General features: G+C 41.0%; 1 protein-coding gene across 1 annotated transcript in view; it reads left to right on the forward strand.

The window, feature by feature from the left end:
* The first annotated feature begins 17,406 nt into the window (after positions 1-17,406).
* Positions 17,407-24,073, forward strand: part of LOC144372840 (autism susceptibility gene 2 protein-like) — a 150,206-nt gene continuing 143,539 nt past the window's right edge. Inside the window, 1 exon segment of the mRNA XM_078036085.1 lies at positions 17,407-17,437. Within this exon segment, the coding sequence (XP_077892211.1) occupies positions 17,407-17,437 (31 nt within the window).

Below are 24,073 nucleotides of genomic sequence, written 5' to 3' on the forward strand. Positions count from 1 at the left end.
TATTTTAATTAATTTATTTTCCTTATTTGATGGACCTTATTTTGCCCAATTCCGGAAGTGGAGGTGACATTTCAATTCTAGAATATAAATTCCCCAAGAATAGTGATTTCTGCTCACTGCTGTTTCCAAAATGCCTGGCACAATTTCTGACACATAATAAATGCTCAGTAAAGATTTGTTTTAAAGAATGAATTAAGCTACACATTTCTGAAATCTAAAGCATCTTTCTCTGTGTAAGCCTAGCCTCACAACTATATTTATATAAAATAAATTCATTAAGAAAAAATAGTGTAAGCATTTAATTTCCTGTCTTTTCTCTTACTTTTGATTCTCACAATTCCTCAAATACTATGCCTACCATAGAAAGAAGAGTAACAACATCTTTGAAACTATTTATCTACAACTAATAGTAGCTTCTCATTTCAATTTATATTCTAATTAGATATAAAATACTTGATGATAGCCATAGGAGAAAGGATACTTATTGTCCTTGTTACATCCACAAAGGAAGGAAGCACTAAGGTTAAGAAAACTCACCAATGTTAACACAATTGGGAAGTGGCAGGCTTTGGATTTGAACCTCTGACTAACTAGTATACTTATGGTATTTGACTTTAACTTCTCTCTATTGCATGTTATTGCTGTTGATCAATGGGCATTATTATGGACTGGGTTGTGTTACCCATAAGTCATATGTTGAAGCCCTATACCCAATGTTACTGTATTTCAAGACAGGTGTAGGAACTGAAAATAACGTCTGATTCTGACTTGCACATCCCTTTCTCTACTCTGGCTCTGACCTTTCTTCATTCTTCTTTGCACTCTACTCATGACCCTTAGCACTCAGCAAAATGACTAGGACATAATGGATCTTAATTAAGTACTGTATATCCAAAATTAAGAAAAGAAAGGAGGGGGAAGCTGCTTCTCTTCGTGGAGTCCTTTTCTCCTGCTTCAATGACATTTATTTGAAAAACACTTTCAGATTAATAGTAGTAGTTTTGGGAATCCCTGCCTGCAATGTGGATGAACTGTATCAGTCAACACTGACTCATTTCAGTATGTGACATGAAGGACTGGTCCATCTCTGCTCTAACTGTAACAAGAAAAAAAAGATGTAATGGCTGTAAGGCACTGAGATGATGGGTAAGGAGAACATATCAAAATGCATTTAATTCGTAAGAATCAGTGATCTTTTTCAAGGCAAAGAACTCTTCATGCTTTTAGTCCTGCCAGCAACACAATCTGTTTGGCAAAACCCTCATTCATTTTGTGATGAGCAGCAGGGACAGAAAAAGGAGGATGGAGTTGTATTTTCGGAAACTTTCACAAATGACACAGGAGCTTCTGCAAGATAGATTTTCTTTTGGCTCCAAAAATGATACAAAGTAGGTAATTGACTAAACATGGTATGAAAAAAGGACTATAAGCTTTGCATCAAAATATACCCAGATTTCAGCTTGGGGTATGCTATGATTGAGTCACTTGGGGTTATCTTAAGCCTCTTATCTTATTTGGGAAATTAGCATAGTAATACATACATTAGAAGTTATTTTAAAAACAAGCCATTTTTATTAATACTTAATTATTTCCTAATTTGTTGACTAAATATTGGATAGTATCTCTTTTTACTATTAGGGGTGAGGGACTCTGCCTTTGAACACACATGTGCTCCTGTGTCTTGTTTATTAAAGTAACTGAAAAAGAATGCTACATTTATAAAACAGGGTTTTTCTTTTCTGAGGGTAAGACATAATTTTAAGAAGTTTTTGATTGGTTTTAAGCACAACAATATTTGGCAAATCATTAATACTTTAGCTTGGTAGGCTGGCAGTATACATGATGGTGGAGAACCCCTAAACAGCAAAGAGCTATTGACAATTAAACATAAATAAGATAATAAATCTATTCTCAAATCAAAAACTAAGGGAAAAAACTAATTATTAAGATTTGATTTATGCATGACATCTTACTTAACATCCACTACTAAGGTATAAACTTAATTAATACTACTATGATGATGACTAGTATATTGAAACCTGCATCCTGGAAACCATAATGGGAAACACTTTGGCACTTATTTATCCACATTTATGAAAGAAGGAGGTTCACATTTCTTAGTGATGTCAATGTAACCCACATAGATGTTTATTTCCTGCAAATAATAAGATTAGTTAAAACTGCCTTTTGTGTTGTGCCTAAAGCAATAGCATTAAAGGGAATGTGGCTCCAAACATCCCAGTGGTTGAATCAGGGTACCACCTCCTGTCAGAGCAAAGATATAACAAAATAAGAGGTAATTGGACCTCTTATTTTGCACAAAAAACAAGTCTGCCCACAGAGAAGGTTAGAGAGTGAGTAGAGATTTGTCAGGAGATAAATAGGTTGGCATATGGAATATTATTTTGTTTAACTCCATGATTATTCCATTAGTGGATTCAATAGTAAATGTAATAAACAATTTCTAAATTTTTTCTATAAATACAGCTTTTCCCATTGATTCAATGGTTGAATCTCCAGGTAATAATAAAGATAGTATTTCTTATTTCACCTGTTTGTAAAGAAAATTATTACATTTAGATAAAGTATATTTAGAGAAGATGTTTTACATTGGAAAATTTAACATTTGAATTTTTAGCATGTCTGAAGAACCTGACACATTTCATTTGTTGAAGCATAGTTTTGAATTTCACCGCACCAGAATAATATGTAGAAATCAACAATTTTAATATAGAGACTTACTACTCACCATATCTGTATAGTAGCCAGAAGATATTCAATAACCTATTCAGTGATAAAAACTGTTTCTACATGAACAAAAGGCATGAAAAATAGAGTCAATTGTTAATCCTGGTAAAAAAAATGTGAAAAATAATAAATTTGAAAAAACTCCTAGCAGTTTACTAAATAGAAAAGAGAAAGGCCTTGGATTCATTCAGGAATGAAATATTCAGTTTGGAACTGAGTCAGATCAGCTCTGTATGGAAATGTGTATGCACTTGTGCACGTGTGTGTGTGTGTGTGTGTGTGTGTGTGTGTGTGTGTGTGATATTTGTGATATTGTTTTATTGGGAGTTTCAGTCAGAATTTATTTTAATATCATCATAACTACCTTTAGCTCTTTATTTATTTTATCAAGGCAAATCACATACTCTAGTAATCCTCACAATTTAAAAATATTTTCAGCCTAAGGGCATATCTTTCAAATGGCAACTATTCACTTCATCTTTGAGAGATACCTAGGAAATATATGCCAATCTGTATTCATTGCAAATTGAGACAAACCTTTTCTGTACTTGATAGCATTGCTTTCTGGCTTTTCTCATAATATAGCACTTCAAAATAACATTTGTGGCAAGTTAGAATAAATTGTTAAGGCTTCTCCTGGCTGTTGATAGTTATGGGAGTTCTCATTTCCTCCAGGCCTCAACAGAGAACAGAGGATATCATTATCTCACAGGCCTGTGACCTATTATGCATGGGTACAACAGTTGGGAAGGTCTGCTCCATGTAACCTATCTGGCTCAAATGGAATGAAATAATATCAATACCACTATGAAAATATGTTAAAAACATTGAAATTAACCTTGTATTGTGACCAAGGTTAGAGATGTGGAACTTCAAACAAAACAAGACAATACATCTCAACCCCGACACTTTACTCAACCATAGTAGAAAATGATTAAAACAGGTATTAGGATTAATATACATCAGAGTTATGCTAGTGCAACTGTAATTTAAAATACAATAAATCTCTGCTTCATGAGCACCAGCATCTTCACAACCTGAACTTCTGTGCCTTCACTGCTCAAGTGATTCCTCCCAAGGATTTCTGATGCAGAGTTTTTTGGATAGCTTGCTGATCAGACATTAAAGGCCTGAAAGGTGAATCAGCAGTGACTGTGACATCATATTGTGTCTAGAAGATGCATAAAGAGGAAGTCGGGCCTGCTTTTTTTTTACAAAGCTTAAGATTTCAATCCCAAAATAGGACAACTGGGAAATGGTTCCTTCTAGCCTTGGAATTATTAGCGAACCTGAAATAAGTTGACTTCTTTCATGAAAATAAGACAAATAAATGAATTTAAATACAAATGTTTAGTTATAAAAAAGGTATAATTCTGTATTTTTGTAATCTATAAAATTGTGAAGTTAACTTATTTCTCAATGACCTATTAATTTTTGAAAAATTTATCTTATTTACAATCAAATCAAAGAAACTTACTTGATATTGGTATTAATGCAATTTGGATGTTTCTAGTCAACTTCTGTTTGCCATATTTCTTTTTTTTAGAACATGAAAGCATAATGTCAATCTGTAGCCAGTGCAATCATTTATATATTCTAAAGCAATCTGTGAAAAATATAGAGAATTTTTATTGTTATGAAACTAATACTGCTTACTATAATTAGAATGAATTAAAGTATTATAAGATGAAGAAAGTACCCTATCAACAATAAAGTAAAATTCCAAATTTCCTCTATGACATTAGATAAATGATGTTTTGGTGACAGTAGTACATATAATTTTTATTTTTTCTTTATCTAACCAGAAGCCTCCCAGCTGCCACTTTTGGGTAGTATCAGCATTGCATGATTCAATCATAGCTGATGATTTTACACAAATCAATACATTTTAATAGCTTCCTTTTGGGGAAGGAAGCACTGAAAGACAAGCAAAGAAAAAAACAGTGGTTTTTCTTCATGAGTACAACTGAGAAGAACTCAAATTGCATAATGTGCATCTTTTATAAACTATTATTTGTAATTGCTTTTATGAATTATTTGGCATTTTTTAATATAGCTTGATTGTATGTGCCTATTTATGTTTTTACATATATAAATTCGGGCATCTGGAGCAGTCAGTGATACCCAAGGCTTTAAACACTTATACCTGGAAATATTCAGATGTTGACAAATAAAGAGTTATTCTCCAATCTTATATTTTTTATAAAGTGACAATAATTCACATAAATGCAAATTTCTTTGATTGGTGAAGGAAAGGAGCATTTGGTCCCACACTAATGTCAGTGTCTATGAGATAGGCTGTCTGCTTCTCCTGTGGAAAGTTTCAAGTAGCTCTGTGCCAGTTGGAGTTGTGTTGAACCCTCAGCATCACTCACAATAAATTATATCTATATTATAAGAAATGCATATTAGGAAGCCTATTTAAAAGTATACATGCAAGTAAAGCTTCACCATAAATTTTGTGTTTTAATGCTAAAGGTAACATATTTATATACAAAACAAATACATGGTCATAAAAAAGTAAAAGTAATAAGGAGAAAAACTGTAATATATTTGACATTCAGATTCAGTTTTCCGCAAATATATATATATATATATATATATATATATATATATATATATATATATATATATATATATAAATCACATCCCCAGCCCTTTTCCCTTTTTATATTTTATTTAGAGACAGGGTCTTCCTAAATTGCTGAAGCTGGCTTTGAACTTATGAACATCTTACCTCAGCCTCCTGAGCCACTAGGATTACAGATAAGAACTTTAAAACATCCATCCTTTTAAGCCAGCACGCACAAAAGAAATTAATTCATGAAGCGAGCAAATTTAAGCATGATTTACAACTGAGTTCATCACATCAATATAAGGGACATTTGTAAACATTAAGAAAATGTCCAAGAATATTTTTATTTTGCTGCATATGGGTTTCCAGCACTATTGTTGAAGAGATTATCTTTTCTCCACTGTTTGTTTTTGGTGCCTTTGTCTAGTATGAGATAACTAAATTTATCTGGGTTTGTCTCTGTTTTTTCTATTCTGTACCATTGTCTACATGTCTATTTTTGGTGCCAATACCATGCTGTTTGCATTACTATAGCTTTGTAAGACAGATTAAGTCTGATATGGTGGTGTCTCCTGCTTTACTCTTCTTACTAAGGATTGCTCTATCTATTCTGGGTCTCTCATGTTTCTCAGATGAATTTCATGATTACCTTTTCTATTTCAATAAGGAATGACATTGGAATTTTAATTGGAATTGAATAGAATCTGTATAGTGCTTTGGGTAGTATGGCCAATAAGAAATTGTTTTGACAATAAGAGATTGTTTCAGTAAATTAGAGCATGTCTATAGTATGGATTGTGTATTCATTGAAAACATTTTTAAACTGAAAACCTAGAAAAATAGCATAATGTTAACTATATTGAAATGTATATGAGTGTATTAAAACAAATTTTATAAACAGGCATAAACAAAATGAATTAAAATAATGTTTCTTTTTTCATAAGAGAAGTGTGATTATGATTTTATTTTTCATAATCCTGTACATTCCTGAAAATTTATATGATAGATGTTTTGCTCTTAAAGTCATAAAAAATAAAAATAAATATATATATGAAATCACAGAATTTATTGGAAGTAATATATTTTTGTGGAGTAAAAACATGGTTAAAGCTGAGTGCCTTGAAGAATAATGACAGATTATATTTTGTATGTTCCTACTGTTGTTGGATTTGCATGGTGAGGGGGTTATTGTGGTAGAAGGTAAATGTTCTATTTCATTTTTACCCCAAAACTCAAAAATGTTTTTAAAAATGATGCAAATCTGTATAAAAGTGGAAAAGTACTTTATATATAAGATTTTGTGGGGCTTTGACATCAAGATGCAAAAATAATACAAGAAGGCTTTGCTTAGATGTAGAAAATTAAATAGAGTGTGATTATAATCTTCAAATTAATACAGAATTGTTCAAGAGAGTAAATAGACCTAATGCCATTAGTTAGCACTAACCAACTGTAAAATTTTAGTGTAAAATAAATAAGGGTATTTGTATTGCTCAGTAATGTGTAAAGATAGAATTAGCTATCCCATAAGAAGTGAACTCTTAGTTAATAGACAATTTCACAGAGTGGATGAATTACTGAGACTATCAAGATGTTTTATTGCTTGTTCATACAGTGCTACTACCAGGAAAATACAGTCCTTAAAATTATTTCCAATGCAAAGAACTTGCAATTCAATGTAATTCTGAGATTAGAAGTCTTTGTAATTAACTTGAATGCATGTTTTAAGATATATCTTAAAACATGCATTCAAGTTAATTATATATATATATGCATATATATATAATAGTTTTACTGAAATATAGTAGAATAACATATACATAATGACATTAAAATAATGTTTCTTGTTTCATAAGAGAAGTGTGATTATGATTCTATTCTTCATAATCCTGTACATTCCTGAAACTTTATATGATTGATGTTTTGCTTTTGAGGTCATAAAAAATGACTATATATATATATATATATATATATATATAATAGTTTTACTGAAATATAGTAGAATAACAGTGATCAAGTAAACAGGATAAAGCAGCAATATGTGAGGAGGTTAGTGGCAGGGCTAAGTGACTGTAAATCCTCATTCCTGTGGAGTCTTTTCTCCATTTTATGAGTCACTGGAACCATAGCATTTTTCATGAAAAGATGGGAGCAGCATAATAAAAGAGACGGTATATAGCATCCACCCCAGATATTAAGGGCTCAAGCTTTAGAGGCAAACAGTGAAGATTTGGGAGTGCAAGACCTTCATAGATTATGTTACACTGGGTGGTAACTCTTTAGGGTCCAAGAAGAAGTTTAAAGTCACCAAGTTCAGCCTTATTTCTATATATATTTCTATTTCTAAGTTGCTCTGTTTATGCCTGTGGGGACTGCAGAGTGTGAGCACAGCCATATTTCCAGAAAATAAAAAAAAATAACAGTGGATAGTGGATGTCAATATCGTCAGTCATATGTAAAATGTCATAAATATGTAAAATCCAAATATACTAGGAGAAGATGGGCTAAAAGGAGAGCAGTCAGAAAAGAAGGAAAATGTGAAGGCTACTTCATTGCAGACCAAATCAAGTTCATAACTTGTTTTTGTCAATAAAGTTTTATTGGTACTCAGCCACATTCATCTGTATTCATAATTTCTACGTCTGCTTTCATTTTACATGTTGTGTATTTGTGACAGAGATTGCATGGCTTACAGGATCTAAAATACTTACTCTCTGGTCCTTCACAGAAAAGGTTTTCATCCTCTGCTTTAAATTAAAACAATAGTTGCTAAGTACTTCGAGGCATGATAATATGGATAAAACATCACAAATAAAATGAGAAGATATGAGCTCAAGTCGGGGTTCTGCTACATCCCAGCAGAGGTCCTCAAAGCAAGCCATTGTCCCTGTTTAGGCACAAGCCCACTGTGAAATGGAAATCAGATGATTGTTCTGTCATTTGAGACTATCCTTCACAGAGAGGTACTTGGTCCGTGCCTGTCATATCCGTGTGCCCTGGGAGTCTGAGGCAGGAGGATGGCAAGTTTGAGGCCAGCATTAGAAACCTAGTGAGACCCTACCTCAAAATTCAAACAACAAAAAATAAAAAGGGCTTAGGATGTAGTTCATTGGTAGAATACCCCTGTGGAGTTCAATTTCTAGTACTGGGTTGGCGGGAGGGAAGGAAAGGCAGAAAGAAAGAGAGAGGGGGTGGGAGGGAGAGGATGTACAGCAAATTGCCAACCACACAGTGCCATGTGTGCGCTCTCACTGGGATATTGGCAGAAGGCTCCCTTTGACCTCCTAAACACCTGTGGGATTCATTCTTCTGTGGACTGAGTGCTGCCTGACGTGCCTGAGTCTTTGCAGTTTTCTTAGCCACTTTTCTGTGGCTCCCAGGGGGAGTAGGAGAACTGTTGTCACAGAGCAGAGGTGGACAGGAGGAGACAGCCCTAAGGAAGTGGACTCCACTGTGCGGCAGGCACTTCTGGCCAGCATTTGAAGAATGGTGTGAGAACCACTCTTCTTCCCAAGAGCACCCTTGGTGCCGAAGTCCATCACTGGAGCCTGGATCTCATGAATCATTTCATTTCCCTTCAAGAATCTGAGCATAATAAACCCCGTTACAAAAGAAAGGATAATTTAGCTGTTGACATAAAACTGAAATTTGGCCAGAGTTTATTTATAATTATAACACTGAGTTTTCAGAGCTTGGGATTTCCAGCCCCCGTGGCTGATTTCTGTAGCAAGATGTGAATCCTCAGGCTTTTGGCCAAATTTGAGAGGAAAGTCTTCAGGCCGGCTGAGATTAGAATGCTCAGTGTGGCTTCTCTTCTGAAATGCTGTGGGCATCTCTCATCTCCCAGCAGGGCTCCTCAATGGGAGAGACTGTAGGTGCTAGGTGCAGGGACAGAGGCCGTGTCTTCTCCCCCACCCCAACTTCAGTGCCTGCAGTTGTCTAACATGCAGAATGAGCTGTGATCTCTGCTGCCTGTCTGCCTGCCCTTGTGAGTTGAGGTCCTGGTGAGTGAGTGCCCAGGATCCAGGGGATGATGATTGCATATAATTGCCTCAGCAGAATGGCAGGGAGTGGGGACCTCTGAGAGCCTGATGAGGCCGGAAAGGTTAAGGCTAAATGTATCCAAAGGAAAGCAGAGTCAGAATCTGTCCCTGGTGGCAGATGGGTCCCTGGGGTCCTGCCTACAGACACCATTAAGGAAGAGAAGAGGTCAAGGGGGCCTGTCAACGTGGTGTACTTAGCAGAATTGCTATTTGTTGAAGTACTACAAGAAATGGAGAAGTCAGGAGATTGGAACTAAATGGCCAGAGGCAGAAGTGAGTGGTCAGATCTCATAATTAGAAGAGCCAGGCAGAAGGGGAGGCCAGGGAGGTGAGTGAGGTTTGGCAGGGGAGAGGAAGGCCACAGAAGCCATGGTGAACAGGGAAGGCAGGACCTTTCAGAGTTAGCCCTGGAACACAGGATGTGATTATCCAGGTCCCTTTCAGTTGCAAAGAACAGGAACGAACTCTGGGTAGCCCTTAAGAGAGGAAAATAAGGAGTTCTAGGGTTGGTGATTGAATGTCTCATAGAATTGAAGGACCCAATAGGCCTGCCAAGTATAATCTAGAATTGGGAGTCAGATTACCATGCCGAAACCAGTCCTCTCCCTGACCTCTGCCTCCGGATTCTCTTTATGTCTCTTTTTAATTTTTTTTAAAAACTACCAGTGACATTTTTTTGGCTGGGCTGCCCAGAGCACCTGAGATCCCACACCCTCAGTTCTGTCTATTTGGGGATGGACTACCTTATCTCAGCACGAAATCACTCATGACAGCTCTGACTGTTTTCTAGTCAGATGACCATTGGTTACGGTCACAAGGAAGAGAATTGGGGCAGGTTCTATGGTATAAGGATGGGCAGGAGAAGGGACAGTTCCCAGAAGCAAGTGAGTTCCTAGCAAAAAGAGAAATGCTGCAAAGAACAGTCGCTTTTGGTGACTTTAGGTGTCCTGAAGGGTGATTTTTTTCTGGGCCCTGAAGGCTTCAGAAAGATGAGGGCACAATCTTAATAGGCCAAGTAGAGAGCCTGAATGTGGTGGGCTTGTCTGCCATAATCCTACCAGCCCACTACCCTGCCTCCTTGAGGACGGTCCAAGTTGGGCAGCACCACGCCATTCAGGGGATGAAGTGGGTAAGGGGTCCTTCTGGGAATTAAGGGCTCTGGAGAGGGTGGAACTGTGCCTGTCCCTGAGACAAGGGAGGACTCACCCGCTCATGCTCCATCAGTGAACCATTCTCCTAGGAGTCACAAGTTTGAGAATAGAAAGTTGGAGCCCCCAGTAGGAGGAATGCAAGGGGGGTGATCTAGGAGACCAATAGCAGAGTTCTTGGAATTGGGTTCATTCTCTTCTTTCCCTTTCCCTTTCTGGAATAGATTTGGGGATATGCAATTTGCTTTTAGTGTTGCCTTAGACTCTGGAGAGCTGAATGGACCCCTTGGGAGCCAAGGCAAAGACAGCAAGGCTCTGGCTACTGAGACTTGGCCCCTCATGGGAGGTAGCTTTCAGGGAGTGGCTGAAGGGGGCCTTGTTCTGCTGAGGTCAGCATGGAGGGGAATGAACCAGAATTAAGCCTTGATAAATCTGATCAGAAAACAGAGTGTACACTGGCCTTGGCGTCTCCCATGCTGTCATATAGAGTCCTCAATATTGCATCACGTCCAGAGTGCATCCAGTAGGCTGCATGATACCCGAACAAGGACAGAGGAGCAGAGATGAAGGACCCATAGGGACACTACTTGGAAACATAAGAAAGACCTCTCCTGAAGTAGAAGATGCTCTGCTGACATTGCAGATGTGAAGTGAATTCCATTTGTCTCTCCTGGTCATCTCCACTGGTCGCTGGCTTTCAGGGGGTGGAAAGCTAATACTTAGGTTCTGCGGTGCTTTTCCATAAAGTCATTTATCATTTGACTAGACACTGATTCCCGGTGAGAAGACAACTCCACCCAATTCCTACTCCTTAGAACCTGTGAATGTTTACATTATGTGGTGCCATTTGTGTAGATGTGAGTCAATTAAGGATCTAGAGATAAAGAGATGATTCTGAATGCACGTGTCAGTCTTAAATGCCATCTCAAGTGTCCTTATGCGAGAAACAGAGGGAAATTAGATACACAGAGGAGAGGACAGCAGGAAGACAGAGGCAGATATGGGAGTGATGTGGCTACAAGCCAAGGACTTCTGGGTGGAGAGATGTGGGTGGCCCTGCAGCACTTGATGAGTTCAGACCTCTCGTTTTCAGAACTGTGCACGTTTGTTGTATTTGTTACAGAGCAATAGGACACTCATGTAGGGTGGGATCATGCTCAGTGTGTTGCATATCTCCAAAGTGGACTAGGTATGCAATAGATGGTTGAGGAATGAATGGATCACATGCAGGGTTACCTTTAACCCTAGTCAAAAGACTACCTATCCGGAGACCTGTGTGAGCCTTGGATCTGCCTCTCAGTCATGGCATGCACTCAAGCACGTCCCTTTTTCTCTCAGGACCTCAGTTTTCACACCTGTCAAATGAAGCAATAACATCTGCCTAGTATTATGGTATAAATATAAAAAGATGATGATAGGGAAGTGTTTTATGAAGATGTTACTATTTTTTCTCCTTTCTACTCCTCCATGCCCCAGGCCCTTTGTGGCCGAGAGTAAGAACTGCACTCATTGTGTGGGGGAACATCAGTGTCTAAAATACAGGTGGGGAAGAGCTATTCTAAGGCAGATAAGCTCTGCCCCATAGCAGCCACCATGCGGCCACCCTTCCTGTGAATCTTCATTCCCTCTCCTAGGGAGTTTCTCCCATTGTTATCATCTGCTTGCTTCTTATCCTCTGGTGACACACTCCCAGCCCAGGGGCCTCATCCCTGTTTGGCTTACTTTTTTTCAGATACCTGCATGCAGCTGTCTTCATAGCAACTCCTTCCTCAGCTTCCCAGGGAAGCACAGGGTGCCATATCTGAAGCAATGCTCTACGTAACCAAGAACCACTCTTTTAGTATGAAAAATTAGAGGTTGCTGATTCTAATGGAAAGTTTTCTACACACAGAGCATTACAGGCCCTCTGATCCTTTGACTCAGGAGTTTCACACCTGGATTCCAAAGTTTCACAAAGAATTCACAAAATAATTTATATGGCAGCCTTATCTGAAAAAGCTCGAACTTAAAAAAGAGCTGAGACATCCAAAACAAGAACTAGTTTAATAAATGGTGGAAAGCAACTAAAGAACAATTTTGAAGACACTGGGAATTATATTGAGGTTTACATGCAGAAAATGTTTGTCATTAAGCGAGGATTTTTTAAAAATCATAGTATACAGACACTATTGTTTTCTTATCCAAAAATGCATTTTCTCCTTCTTCCTGGTTAATGAACCCTGATTTTATTTAAGTATAACCTCCCTCTGGGGAGGTGACCATATTTCCAGAATGAAGCTGTTAGGAACCAGACAGATGAGGCTGGTTAAGAGAATAATTCTATAAAATGGGCCCGCTGTGTAGACTCCCTCGTGCTTTCTTTTCCAAGAAGCAATTTACCAGCAGCCCCACCTGGTCTAACTGGGCAGAGTATGTCACATTCCTCCAAACGGGGTGTTAAATGCAGGAGAAATGCAGGCCAAAGATAATGTAGATGGGAGGAATCCAGGAGACTTTTGTGACTCCGGTAGATTAGGATAGTTCCTCCTAACCATAAAATCTGTCTGAATGTATGGTTAAGAACTCAGTTTGAACAGGTTAGCATGGGCCAGTGTGACCTGGTGTTGCCATGACAGCGGGGACTTGAAAGTCTGATGTCATCTTGCTATCAGTCAAAACTCAAGAGGTGAACCTGGGTGGGACTCTCTAGAAACTTCTCTGGGATCGCCAAATAAATCTGAAGTACAGAAGAGGCATATAGATGGTCTCTCTTCTCTCCAAGAGGGCCTGCTCTCTCCCTTGAGAGTGTCCCCTTTCCCTTTTCCTGTCCCTTCAAAAAACTCAATCCTATTACTCTGAGATCTCACCTCTGAGATCTTTTGAACTTGATCACATGACTCAGGGTTTAAAGAAGGAGTCTTCAAAAAGGGGAATGAAGGGGAGGGACAGGGAATGGGAATAGCAAAGGCAGTAAAATGAATAGGACATACCTTTCCTATGTTCATGTATGAATACATGACCAGTGTAACTCCACATCATGGACCACCACAGGAATGGGAAGTTACACTCCATGTATGGATAGTAACATGTCAAAATACACTCTACTGCCATGTGTCCCTTATTAAAGACAGTGAAGACTTCCAGAATGTCACTAAAACTGCCATGTGTCACTAAAAAGAACTCATAAAAATATTTACAAAATAAAGAAGGGGGTCTTCAGCTGCCTCAGTTTCTCAGAAGCCAGATGTCTAACCCTGTCATGGTGACTGTTTCCAATTGTTGCTGATTGGCTTAGGAGCGGTCATGTGATCCAGTTGTGACCAATAGAAATATGAGGGGGAATCATGGTGGGGAGATTCTGGAAGTCATCACTGTCTTTAGAGGAGGACACAGAAAGATGGGAATAATTCTGGAGACAGATGCTGGGGATGCGAGCACAACATTCAACAGGACACATACACTCTTGACGCCAACTTGAATCACTTAAAATTGATTAAGATAGTGAATTCATGTTGTATGTGTTTTATTATAATAAAAGAATTAGGAGGAAAAGAGAGATGCCAAGGAAGAGACTGCCTCCACCCTTTGTGCTTTCTCTGGGGCTGCAGGGGCTTGTGTCTTGATGTGGACAGAATGACTAGGATGACATGCCCTCCTGGGTCCCTCTCCCTGGGTATAGGCTTTTCCAGGTTCTCTGCACCTATGTGGGGGTGGACATTCATGCTGATGACTTAGGCACTGCCTTCTCTTCAGAGCTCCAGGCCCACTCTTCAGTGGCTCTGCTGAGGTGTTCCTTCAGCTGTCGTAACCCAAAGAGTTTCAGAATTAACAGGCCCCAAGTGAATATTTTTTTCTATTTGGAAAAATTGCCATACTTGTAGAAAAATTTTCTTCCAGTCACACAGAGAACTCTCAAACACCTTTCCCAAGACTCACCCCTTGTTATTCTTTTGCCTTCTCAAGTCAAAAGTCTCATCTTCCCTGACCGCCTCCTCAAGATCTGCTCCTCTCCAGGGTCCCCCCCTCTCGGCACTGAGCACTGTGACCAGCTTGTGGCTCTTGCCAGACACTGGGAGTTTTTCCAGATACTTCCATCTTCCTCTTTCCACTCCATGAAGCCAACTACCTCATTCCCTTAATTCCATTTCTTTCTTCCATTGTTACCATTGCCCTCTAACTAGGTCCTTCCTGCCCTCTCTGTAATCCATTTTTATTCAGAATAGCTGGAGTGATAACGTTAAAACACACCCAACTGTGGCAGCTCCTTGTTGAAAATCCTCGCTGGCCTACCCACAATGACCCCTCTGTTTCGGTCCCCAGCCTCTTTGATACCACACAGTCCAGGTTGTCCTCTGTTTCCCAACCCTTAACCCTCCATATTTCTCTTCTTAGTACTTTTCATATTAATGTTTTCATAATGTATTCATAGAATAATTTGTGCACAGATGTGCCGATTGCCCTGCTGCCCTGTAGGTTCATGATGGTTGGGACATGAATGGTAATTGCCACGGCTGCAGAACCTATTCCAGGATGTTACTTAGTACTCACTCAATACACATTTGTTAGGTGACTGAATACATGAATTAATTGACGCATCACCTCCGCAGCACAGATTATAATCTGCTGTGAAATGGAAACTTGGAATACCAAGGTAGATCTGCACGTAAACTAGATCCTAAAAGCAAAAAACAAAGCAAAACCAAAAAGCACTGACTGCTGACCTAAGGTGAGCATTTTCCCATCAGTATTCAGATTTTGTACCATCTACCTGCTTAGCAGGAGAGGAGACAAAAGGAAGAAGCCCACACCTGATGGTCGTAACGGTGTTTGTGTCTCTGCTTACAAATCCCAGGTATGTTCCCGGCTGACCTGTGCCTGTTTCTTAATCTACAAAATGAATATATTAATATATATATATTTCAAAGATCTTCTGTGAGGCTTAACAAAGAGCCCTGCACTTCCCATCACCCCTCTACCTGGCAGCTTGTAAGGAGAGCTTGGTCCTCGTGCCCCCTCTGCCCTAAGAATTTGAACTGCTCCAAACCTCCAAAAGGAAGAGGAAAGCTTGATTGTCACAGCTCCTTCCTGCCTTTGAGTAGCGGCTGAGAGGTCATTATCACGGGATGATGGTGCTGCCTCCCCCATGGGTTTCCTGGGCCCACAGCATTGCCTGAAAAGAGAAAGGGAACAAAGTGGACCCTCTAGTGCTCTGCATAATGATGCCATGTGCCATCTCTATTTTGTCTGAGACAGCTGCGTCGATGATGATAAAGTTAGGATTTATATGGTACTGTCTCCAAGGATTGATGTTCTCTTTGTTGGGAGTGTGTGTGTGTGTGTGTGTGTGTGTGTGTGTGTGTGTGTGTGTGTGTGTCTGATACAACATCTAGACGGCAAGGAAGAACGGGAGTTCTGCGTGCACTAGGCACTTGTAAGGGGCTCAGGTTTGCTGGGCTGGAGCCCAGGTGAAGCTTTTTCTTTTGCCACAGCCATCAGGCACTTTTTTAATGAGTCCCCTCCAAATCAGACTGCTCTACCTGACAGTGCTTAGCAAAAGAAAGCACTGTCATTTCTCATGAAATGACAGGGCCTTCATATCTTTCTGCCCAAGCATCGTGCTTCTGAGATTCTCTTCCAATGAATGTTATTAGCACACCTTTCAAGCAGCCTCTGGGAGGGTTGCTAGTTTTTTTGCCTCTGAGTTTTGCCTCCCTCCCCTGCTGAGGAGCATGGCCTTCACTCCCTCCCTTCAATTCTCAGAGCAGGTAGGTGTGTGCATGGGCACAGGGGGGTCTTAGCTTCTACTCATGTGTTCCAGAAAGCCAGTGTCTCTGGATGACTTGAGGAGCTGAGGAATGGAGGAACATTTTTTTTTATCTTCTAATTTTTTCTTTCTTTCTTTTTTCTTTCTTTTTTTTGGGGGGGGGCATCAAGGTCTGAACCCAGGGGTGCTTAATCCCTGAGCCACATCCCCAGCCCTATTTATATTTTATTTAGAGACAGGGTCTCACTAAGTTGTTTAGGGCCTCACTAAATTGCTAAGGCAGGAACCGAGGTACCCCCAACTTCCAAGAAGACTTCTAAGATTTGTATTTTTCCCCCTTCATCTAGGATATGCCTAATTTAAAAAAAAAAAAACAGTTTTAACAAGGTAAAATTGATTTCTAATACTGCATATATTCAGAGTGTGCAGTTTGTCATGTTTTGGCCTATGAATGCACCATGAGCTCATCACCACAATCAAGATCTATCAGCCCTAAAAGTTTACTTTGCTCTCTTGTTTTCTCATCTCTTTCTGTCACTATAGAATAGTTTGCATTTTCTAGAATTTTATATAAAGGACCATCACACAACATAACTTTTTCTGGGCTTGGCCTTCATTAAGGGTAATTATTGTGAGGTTCCTCTATGTTGCTGCATGTGTCAGAAGCTCATCCTATCTTTCCCTGCTGTATGAACGTAACATTTTTTTTTATCTTCTGATTTCTTTCTTTCAACTATGTAACATATTTGGTTTATCTATTTACCTGTTGACCACAATTTGGTTTGTTTCCAGTTGCTGGCTACAAATAAACCTGTCATGAACAACCACATACTAGTACTCAGGTGATGAAATTCTGTGTCTCAAACACTTCCCCCTTCTTGAGGTAACGTTTCCTTTAGATGTCCCCAGCCTCTGGAAAGCCCAACACAGCCATCCAGTCTTCAATGGTGATGTGGTAGGAAATAAAGAGGCAAGAAGGGTCAGTATGGCCTGGCCCATGTTTACCATTTGCTGTGCTCATCCTTGGGATCAGTAACACAGTGGACATGGTCTATAGCAGAAGCAAAGGTGGCCCAGAGAAGCAGCTCAACACCAAGTATTAGGTGGAGGAACAAAGGCAAGGCCAAGTCCCTTTCTCCACAGACAGCCATGGCGGTGCAGGCTGATAGTGGAGATGCAGGTAAGAGACCTTGAGCCACCTGCAGGCACCCAGTGCTTCTAAATTTCCCTTCTGCTGTCTTTGCTTTCGTGATCACTTTGCTTATAAGTTCTAGGTTATTTTCATGATGGTTGGGGACAGACTAAATGTCCCCACTTGGGTAAGAGAGGCATTTCTCGGTTACTCTTTAAAAATCCTACTCACATTTTATTATAGTAATTGTCTCAGTCCATTCCAGCTGCTGTAACAAAATAGACTGGGTAATTGGACATTTACTGCGCATAATTCTGGAGTCTGGAAAGTCCAAGATCAAGACATCAGCAGATTCAGAGTCTGGTGAAGGCTACTCTCTGCTTCCAAGATGACAGCTTGTGGCTGTATCTTCACCTGGCCCAAGGAGTAGAGGGCAAATGAGGATCTAAGGGCTGCCTTCAGCCTCTTTCATCATGAGAGTGTGATGCTATTTTTGAGGGCGGAGTGCTCAAGGCTTAGCCTGTCACTTTCTAAAAGGCCCCACCTCTTACTTAATCCTGAGTATTGGGTTCCAACCTATGGATTTTGGAGGGGCCCATGCATTCATACAATAACAGTAATATACACAGACCTGGCCGTCTGAGAGGGCCCCAGGGTGTCCTAACCCATAAGCCCTTCTTCGGGAGATATCCTAACTTGTCTTATAGGACAAGCACTGTGTCCCCTTCCTGCATGCTGTCAGTACCCCCTGCAAGCAGCCTCTTTGATGGTTGCTAATTAATGCCCTATTACCAATCTAGAGCTCCCCCAAAGACTAAAGAACAAGGAAACTCAAGCTGATGGGGAGTTTCATTCCCATCTCACAAGCACCTGGATATTTGGGACCAGCTGAGGGACAGACTAAATGTCCCCACTGGTTTCTCATTGCTTAGGTCTGTGTGAAGCTAAGCCTTTGTAAATTCTTCATCACAGACTCTTCAAATTGGAGGGGGCTTTTCAGGCCATGTTGTCCAACTGTGTCATTTTTAAGAGGAGCCAGTGGCAGCTCAGATAAGTGAAGTGTCCTGCCCAGAGTCACGGAACTTGTTAGACACTGAGCCGGATAGGGAACTCCACCCTGCGGGCTCCTGATCCACAGCTCCTCCATCCCAACACCCCCCCAACCCCCAGCTCTCATTTAGTTTTTCTGTGTTTAATATGTTCTCCTTGAATTGATTTTTCTCCTCTGCCTCATCCATTCCCTTCAAGGTTATTTTTGGTGCTCCTCTCTGTCTCTCTCATTTTGCAGACAGATTTCCCAAGCTTTGCTGATGTTGGCAGCACTTCCCACCCCCAGGGTCTTCCGTTTCATTAGTGTCATGTTTCTTCTACCTTTATGGTCTTCCTAGGACCTGTTAAACAGAGCAGTCCCCAAGATCCCTACCCTCACCTTCCCTCCTGTCTCCAGACCCCAAGATGCTATTCTGTACCATCATACCCTATCCTACCTGCTTCCAGCTTCTCCCAGATAGCAAGATCTGCTCTTCCTGACAACCCGGAACACAACCCTCAGTGACCACTCGACCTGCACTAGTTACTGGGTAGTGACTACTGACACATCTTTTTGATGGCATTTCTTTTCTCTTCTGGGTTTTCATTGTGAGATGTGTCTATTCAATATAATTCCTTCTCTCTGAACTATGTGGTGGGTGAGGCATCTGCCAGGGGCTTAGGCAGTGATGGTTGCTGGAGTCAGGGCAATCTGGGGTTTGTGTGTGGAGTTGGAAAGAGAGCTGAACTGTCCCTCAGAACACCGGAACTCTAATTCCAGGTGCTGGAGAATCATGAGGAAGGAGGCTTTAGATAGGGTCAGATGATCCTGCTTTCAAAAACCTGGCTCTGGAACTGATTGACTTTGTGATATAGGGCAAGACCAAGATGCCACATCTGTGGAAGGGGATGATATGCAACAACTTTCAGTTTTGCTAAATGTGGCCGAGTTTCTGAATTGCTTAGCCCAGAACCAGAGACTTGGTACTGGAGTCAGAAGAGGATGGACTCAAATCCTGGGCTCTCCCTGCACTGTAATTATGATCCTGCCCAAGTTCATTAATCCCATTAAGCTCCAGTCTCCTTGACTATAATAGGGGAAGAATGAAAACCTGCATAATAGATAGGTTGCCAGAGTCTTCACACAGAAATACGTGAAGCACTTAGCACTAGGTCTGGCATTGCACAAATGCCTAAGGTATGTTGGTTATTTTAAAGCATTCAATCCATGTTACTTTCATTTCCTTTGTAAATTTAACTTTAAAAAATTAAGTGGGTGCACATTCTGAGCATCCTATGGTTTTTGAGAAGTGTGTGGATTATTCATTTTTGCAGAGCTGGGCATGGTAGGGCACGTCTGCAATCCTAATGAATTGGTGAGGCTAGAGCAAGAGGTCCACAAGTTTGAGGCCAGTCTGGGCAACTTAGTGAGACTTTGTCTCAAAATAAAAACAAAAAGTGCTGGGATACAGCTCAGCGGTAGAATATTTGCCTGGGTTCAATCCCTAGCACCATAAAACCAAAACAAAACAAAAAAGCAAACAAAACAAACCTTTTATGTATACCAAATATATTTACTAAATATGTATACTCTACACACTGCAGGGAGAAATACCAAACTCTGTGGAGCTCAAGACCTAATTGATTGACAAGCAACTAGGCAAATTATTTCCAAACAAAGTATCACCAAAGCCCAAACAATACATTTTCAGTTGAGCAGTTGCTTCAACAATTCAATTCTACATCCGTTTATTAAGTCCTTACTAAAAGTCAGGCATAAAGGTGAACAAGACCAAGTCCCCACCTTCCTGGGATTTACAGCTATAAATGAACAATCATAAATGTGACGATGATGATGACAATGTTAGTGACGGAGGCGGTAGTGGTGACACCACCCCCAGCACTCATCGTTAAGATGTAGGAAGAGCTCCCTTTTGAAAGGCAGGATCTGGTCAAGGGCTCTGCATGCATTTTATTTAGTTCTCACAGGAGCTCTTTGGAGCCAATACTGTGCTTCTCCTCTGGATGAAGAAGAGGAGGCTCAGAGAGTCACATGGGTTGCTCAATGCCACGCAACCCCTAGGCAGCAGAGTTAGATCTTACACTCAAGCCCAATGTCAAAGACTGCACCTGACCACTGCAGGGCCTTGCCCTTCCAACCATGATGGAGGTAAGTCACACAAATACTGGGACAGGAGGACAATGCACTATGGGGAAGTAGAGGACACACCCTGATTTGACCTTGGTTCTGGCAGAGGTCTTCCTTTCGAGGTGTCCCTGGGGTTGGTCAAGGAGATGAATGGGTGATGGAGTGAAGGGCGTGTGGATGGAGGGCTGGAGGGACCAGCCTGGCAGATGCAAATGACCTCAAAGCTCTGGGAGTGGTTGGGGAACCCAGAGCTGGGTGCTGTGGTCAGGGGAGAGGGCTCTTAGTGAGGACTCTAGAGGGGGGGTGATCAGAGTAGATTGGGGGCCTTGGAGGCTGAGCTTTGGAGATGCAACACAAAGGCTAGAAGGCCTCAGGTGACTGGATTTATTTTTGTCAGTTGAAGTAATACGATCTAGCATGGATAGGAAAAATGTGTTTTTCACCTTGATATTTGGAGTCTTTTCATGTGTAATGGTTTAGGTATCCTCCAAAAGCTCATGTGTGAGACACTGCAAGAAAACTTAGAGGTGAAATGATGGAGTTAGGAGAGCCTTAACCTAGTCAGTGCATTCATCTTCCCTGATAGGGATTAACTGGGCAGTAACTGTAGGCAGGGGGAGGCTGGCTGAAGGAGACAGAGCACTATAGCATGCCTCTGGGGTATATATTTTGTCCTTGGTGAGCAGAGCTCTCTCTGCTTCCTGGCGCCATATTCTGAGCCACTTTGCTCTGCCACAGTTTTCCACCATGATGTTCTGCCTCACTTTAGGCCCCAAAGAATGGAATCAGCTGTCTATGGCCTGAGACCTCTGAATCCATGAGCCCCCAAATAAACTTTTCCTCCTCTAATTGTACTTGTCAAGTCTTTTGGTCACAGCCACAAAAATCTGACTACAACATCATGTTTGACCAGGAAGCCAGGATAGTCGGATTTTATTGGAAGGCCAAATGGTAACACATTCTGCAATAAGATCCTTGGGCTAAATCTCACCTCTATGGCTTCCTTCCTGTGTATGATGTTGGGTGTTAACACCCCTGAGCCTCGGTATCCCTTTATTCTCATGGGGGTTGTCAGGAATCTTGAATAGGTTCATGTAAACAAAAAACTTTAAATATTACCAAGCAAGATCTGGTACCTAGGTTAATATTGGTCATGATTCAACTATTGATGTGTGGCCTTCCCTCTCCAGGTCTCAAAATCCATTAATGAGGGTTTTGAAGGAATTCTCTGATCCCTTCTGGCCTACAATGCTTCCATTCCCAATGTTTCCTTTGGTGAAGAAGTTAAAGCAAATAACACCTTTAGTTTTCCTTTCCTAATATAATAAATAACTAGAATAATTCAAGGGTGCTGACCTATACTGCCCAGGAGTTCTGTCCAACTGAACCCTCTGGGAGCTGATAAAGTTATCAGGATCCACGGACCCATCACCAAACATCTTCCCTGTTGTCAATAGCGATTGGCAACCAGCCTCTCCTGATTGGAACTGAAGCCACCTGTCAATTCCAGAGACTGCATAGCTTTAGCTTTTTCCTTTGAATGGTATTTTTTTTTAAAATGACCCAGGGGCCCTGCCATTGCTCAAGTGTTTTGATCATCACTTGGCTTTGCCTTTCTGAGTCTGTTGCCTGCTTGGCTGGCCACCGGGTCAGCAGTGAGTGATTTATCACCTGCCACCTGTCCACCTCCCAGTCTGTCTGTGCTCTCCTTCAGCTTTGGGCCTGTTTGTCAGGCAGGCTGTGTGGCTTCTGTATGCTGTGTCTGATGCACGTCTTGCCACCGAGAAGCCACCTCCCTGGAGATGCACCCAGGATCAGTGTATCTAATTCATCTGATGGATATTTAGCTCATTAAACAGCAATAGATTCAAACAGAAAAATGAAAACCGTGCACATCATTAGAGCTAAATATGTTTCCTTTCTTTGTCTTAGTTTTATCTTCTGGAGGGAAATGCAAGGCGCTCTGCATAATGAGAGGCTTGGGATAGCTTTGGGGAACCCGTGGTTAGAGAAAGTCTTCTGAGAAAATGATATTTGATCAGAGACCTGGATAAAGTGAGGGAGTGAGCCATCCAGATATCTGGGGAAGGAACATTCTGGAAAAGAAGAAGAGTGAGCACAGAGGGGTCAGATGAGGTCAGAGCATGTCATGTATGGCAGGAGCAGTGTGAAGACTAGTGCAGCTGGGTCATAGTAAGTGACTGAGAAAGCAGGAGGTCACATCAAAAGTCACACAGGCCTGGAGGAGACGTGTGTGATCACACCTGCAAAGAACTCATGCCCTGAATATATACATGTATATACATATATATAAACTCCTAAAAATCCATAATAAAGAGATTACCTAACTTTTAGAAACAGGTAAAAGATATGAATAGGCAATGTTCAACTTTATTATTTCTCAAGAAAATGAAAATTTGAGCCAAAACGAGATACTATAATACACTCCAAGAATGACTAAAAACACCTTGAAAAATATCAAGTATTTGCAAGAATAGGAAGCAAACAAAACTCTCATCTTTGGCCGGTAGGAGTATAAAACCACACTGAAAATCTATTTGGCAATGCTAATAAAAGTAAACATATCCTATGAACCAAAAATTCCATTCCTAGGTATATCCCAGGGGAAATGAGCAGAAAAATGCATAGACCCCCAAACCGAAAGCAAAGACAAATGCCCATCCACAGCCAAATACGTAAATCAATAGTGGTTCATTCATAAGATAGAGTATCTCTCAGCTATGGAAAAGAACAAAATGCTGATACCAGAAGGTGAATCTCAAAAATTATGTTGAATGAAAGAATCCAGACACAAAACAGCCCGTACCCTGGATTCCACTTAAATGAAGGATAAAGGCAGACAGAGTGGATCCTGGGTGGTGAAGGCCAGGCTAGTCGGTCCCCCATGGTGGAGGTGGGCATTAACAGAGAGGGACATAAGAGATCTTTGTGAGCAATAGAAATACTCGGCATCTTGGACCGGGTGGTGGTCACCTGGCTACGTACCCAGGCAAAATCCCACTGAGCCACACACTCGGAATTGTGCATGTTAGTGCTTGTGGACTGTGACTCAGTGGAGAGAACCACCAAGAGGGTACGTGCCATCTGCCAGGCAGAAGAGAGCTGGATCTGGTGGGAGCTTGTGGCCATATGGAGACTTAGGATTTCTTTCTGAGAGAGGTAAGAAGCCTCTGGAAGTTTCTGGACATGCCAGAGACGTGGTCAGTCTTATGTCGGGAAGGGATGGTTCTGTGGGCTGAGCAAGACAGAGGTGGGATCCAGGTGGTCTGGGTGAAGGGTCAAGAAAGAGGAGCTGGGAGAACTGAAGGTGACCCCGTCATGGGAGGGTGAAGGAGCAGGGCTGGGGTGCTGTGTGAATGCTGCGAGTAGGGAAGGCAGGGCACGGTGGAGAGTGGACGGGAGTCTCAGGGCAGAATCCAACACCTCCTGGCTGTGCGTCTGGCAGAATATGGCTGCCAAGTACCTGGGATGGGAGGACCAGAGCA

This window comes from Ictidomys tridecemlineatus, unplaced genomic scaffold (assembly GCF_052094955.1).
Source record: "Ictidomys tridecemlineatus isolate mIctTri1 unplaced genomic scaffold, mIctTri1.hap1 Scaffold_173, whole genome shotgun sequence".
Classification (NCBI taxonomy): Eukaryota; Metazoa; Chordata; class Mammalia; order Rodentia; family Sciuridae; genus Ictidomys; species Ictidomys tridecemlineatus.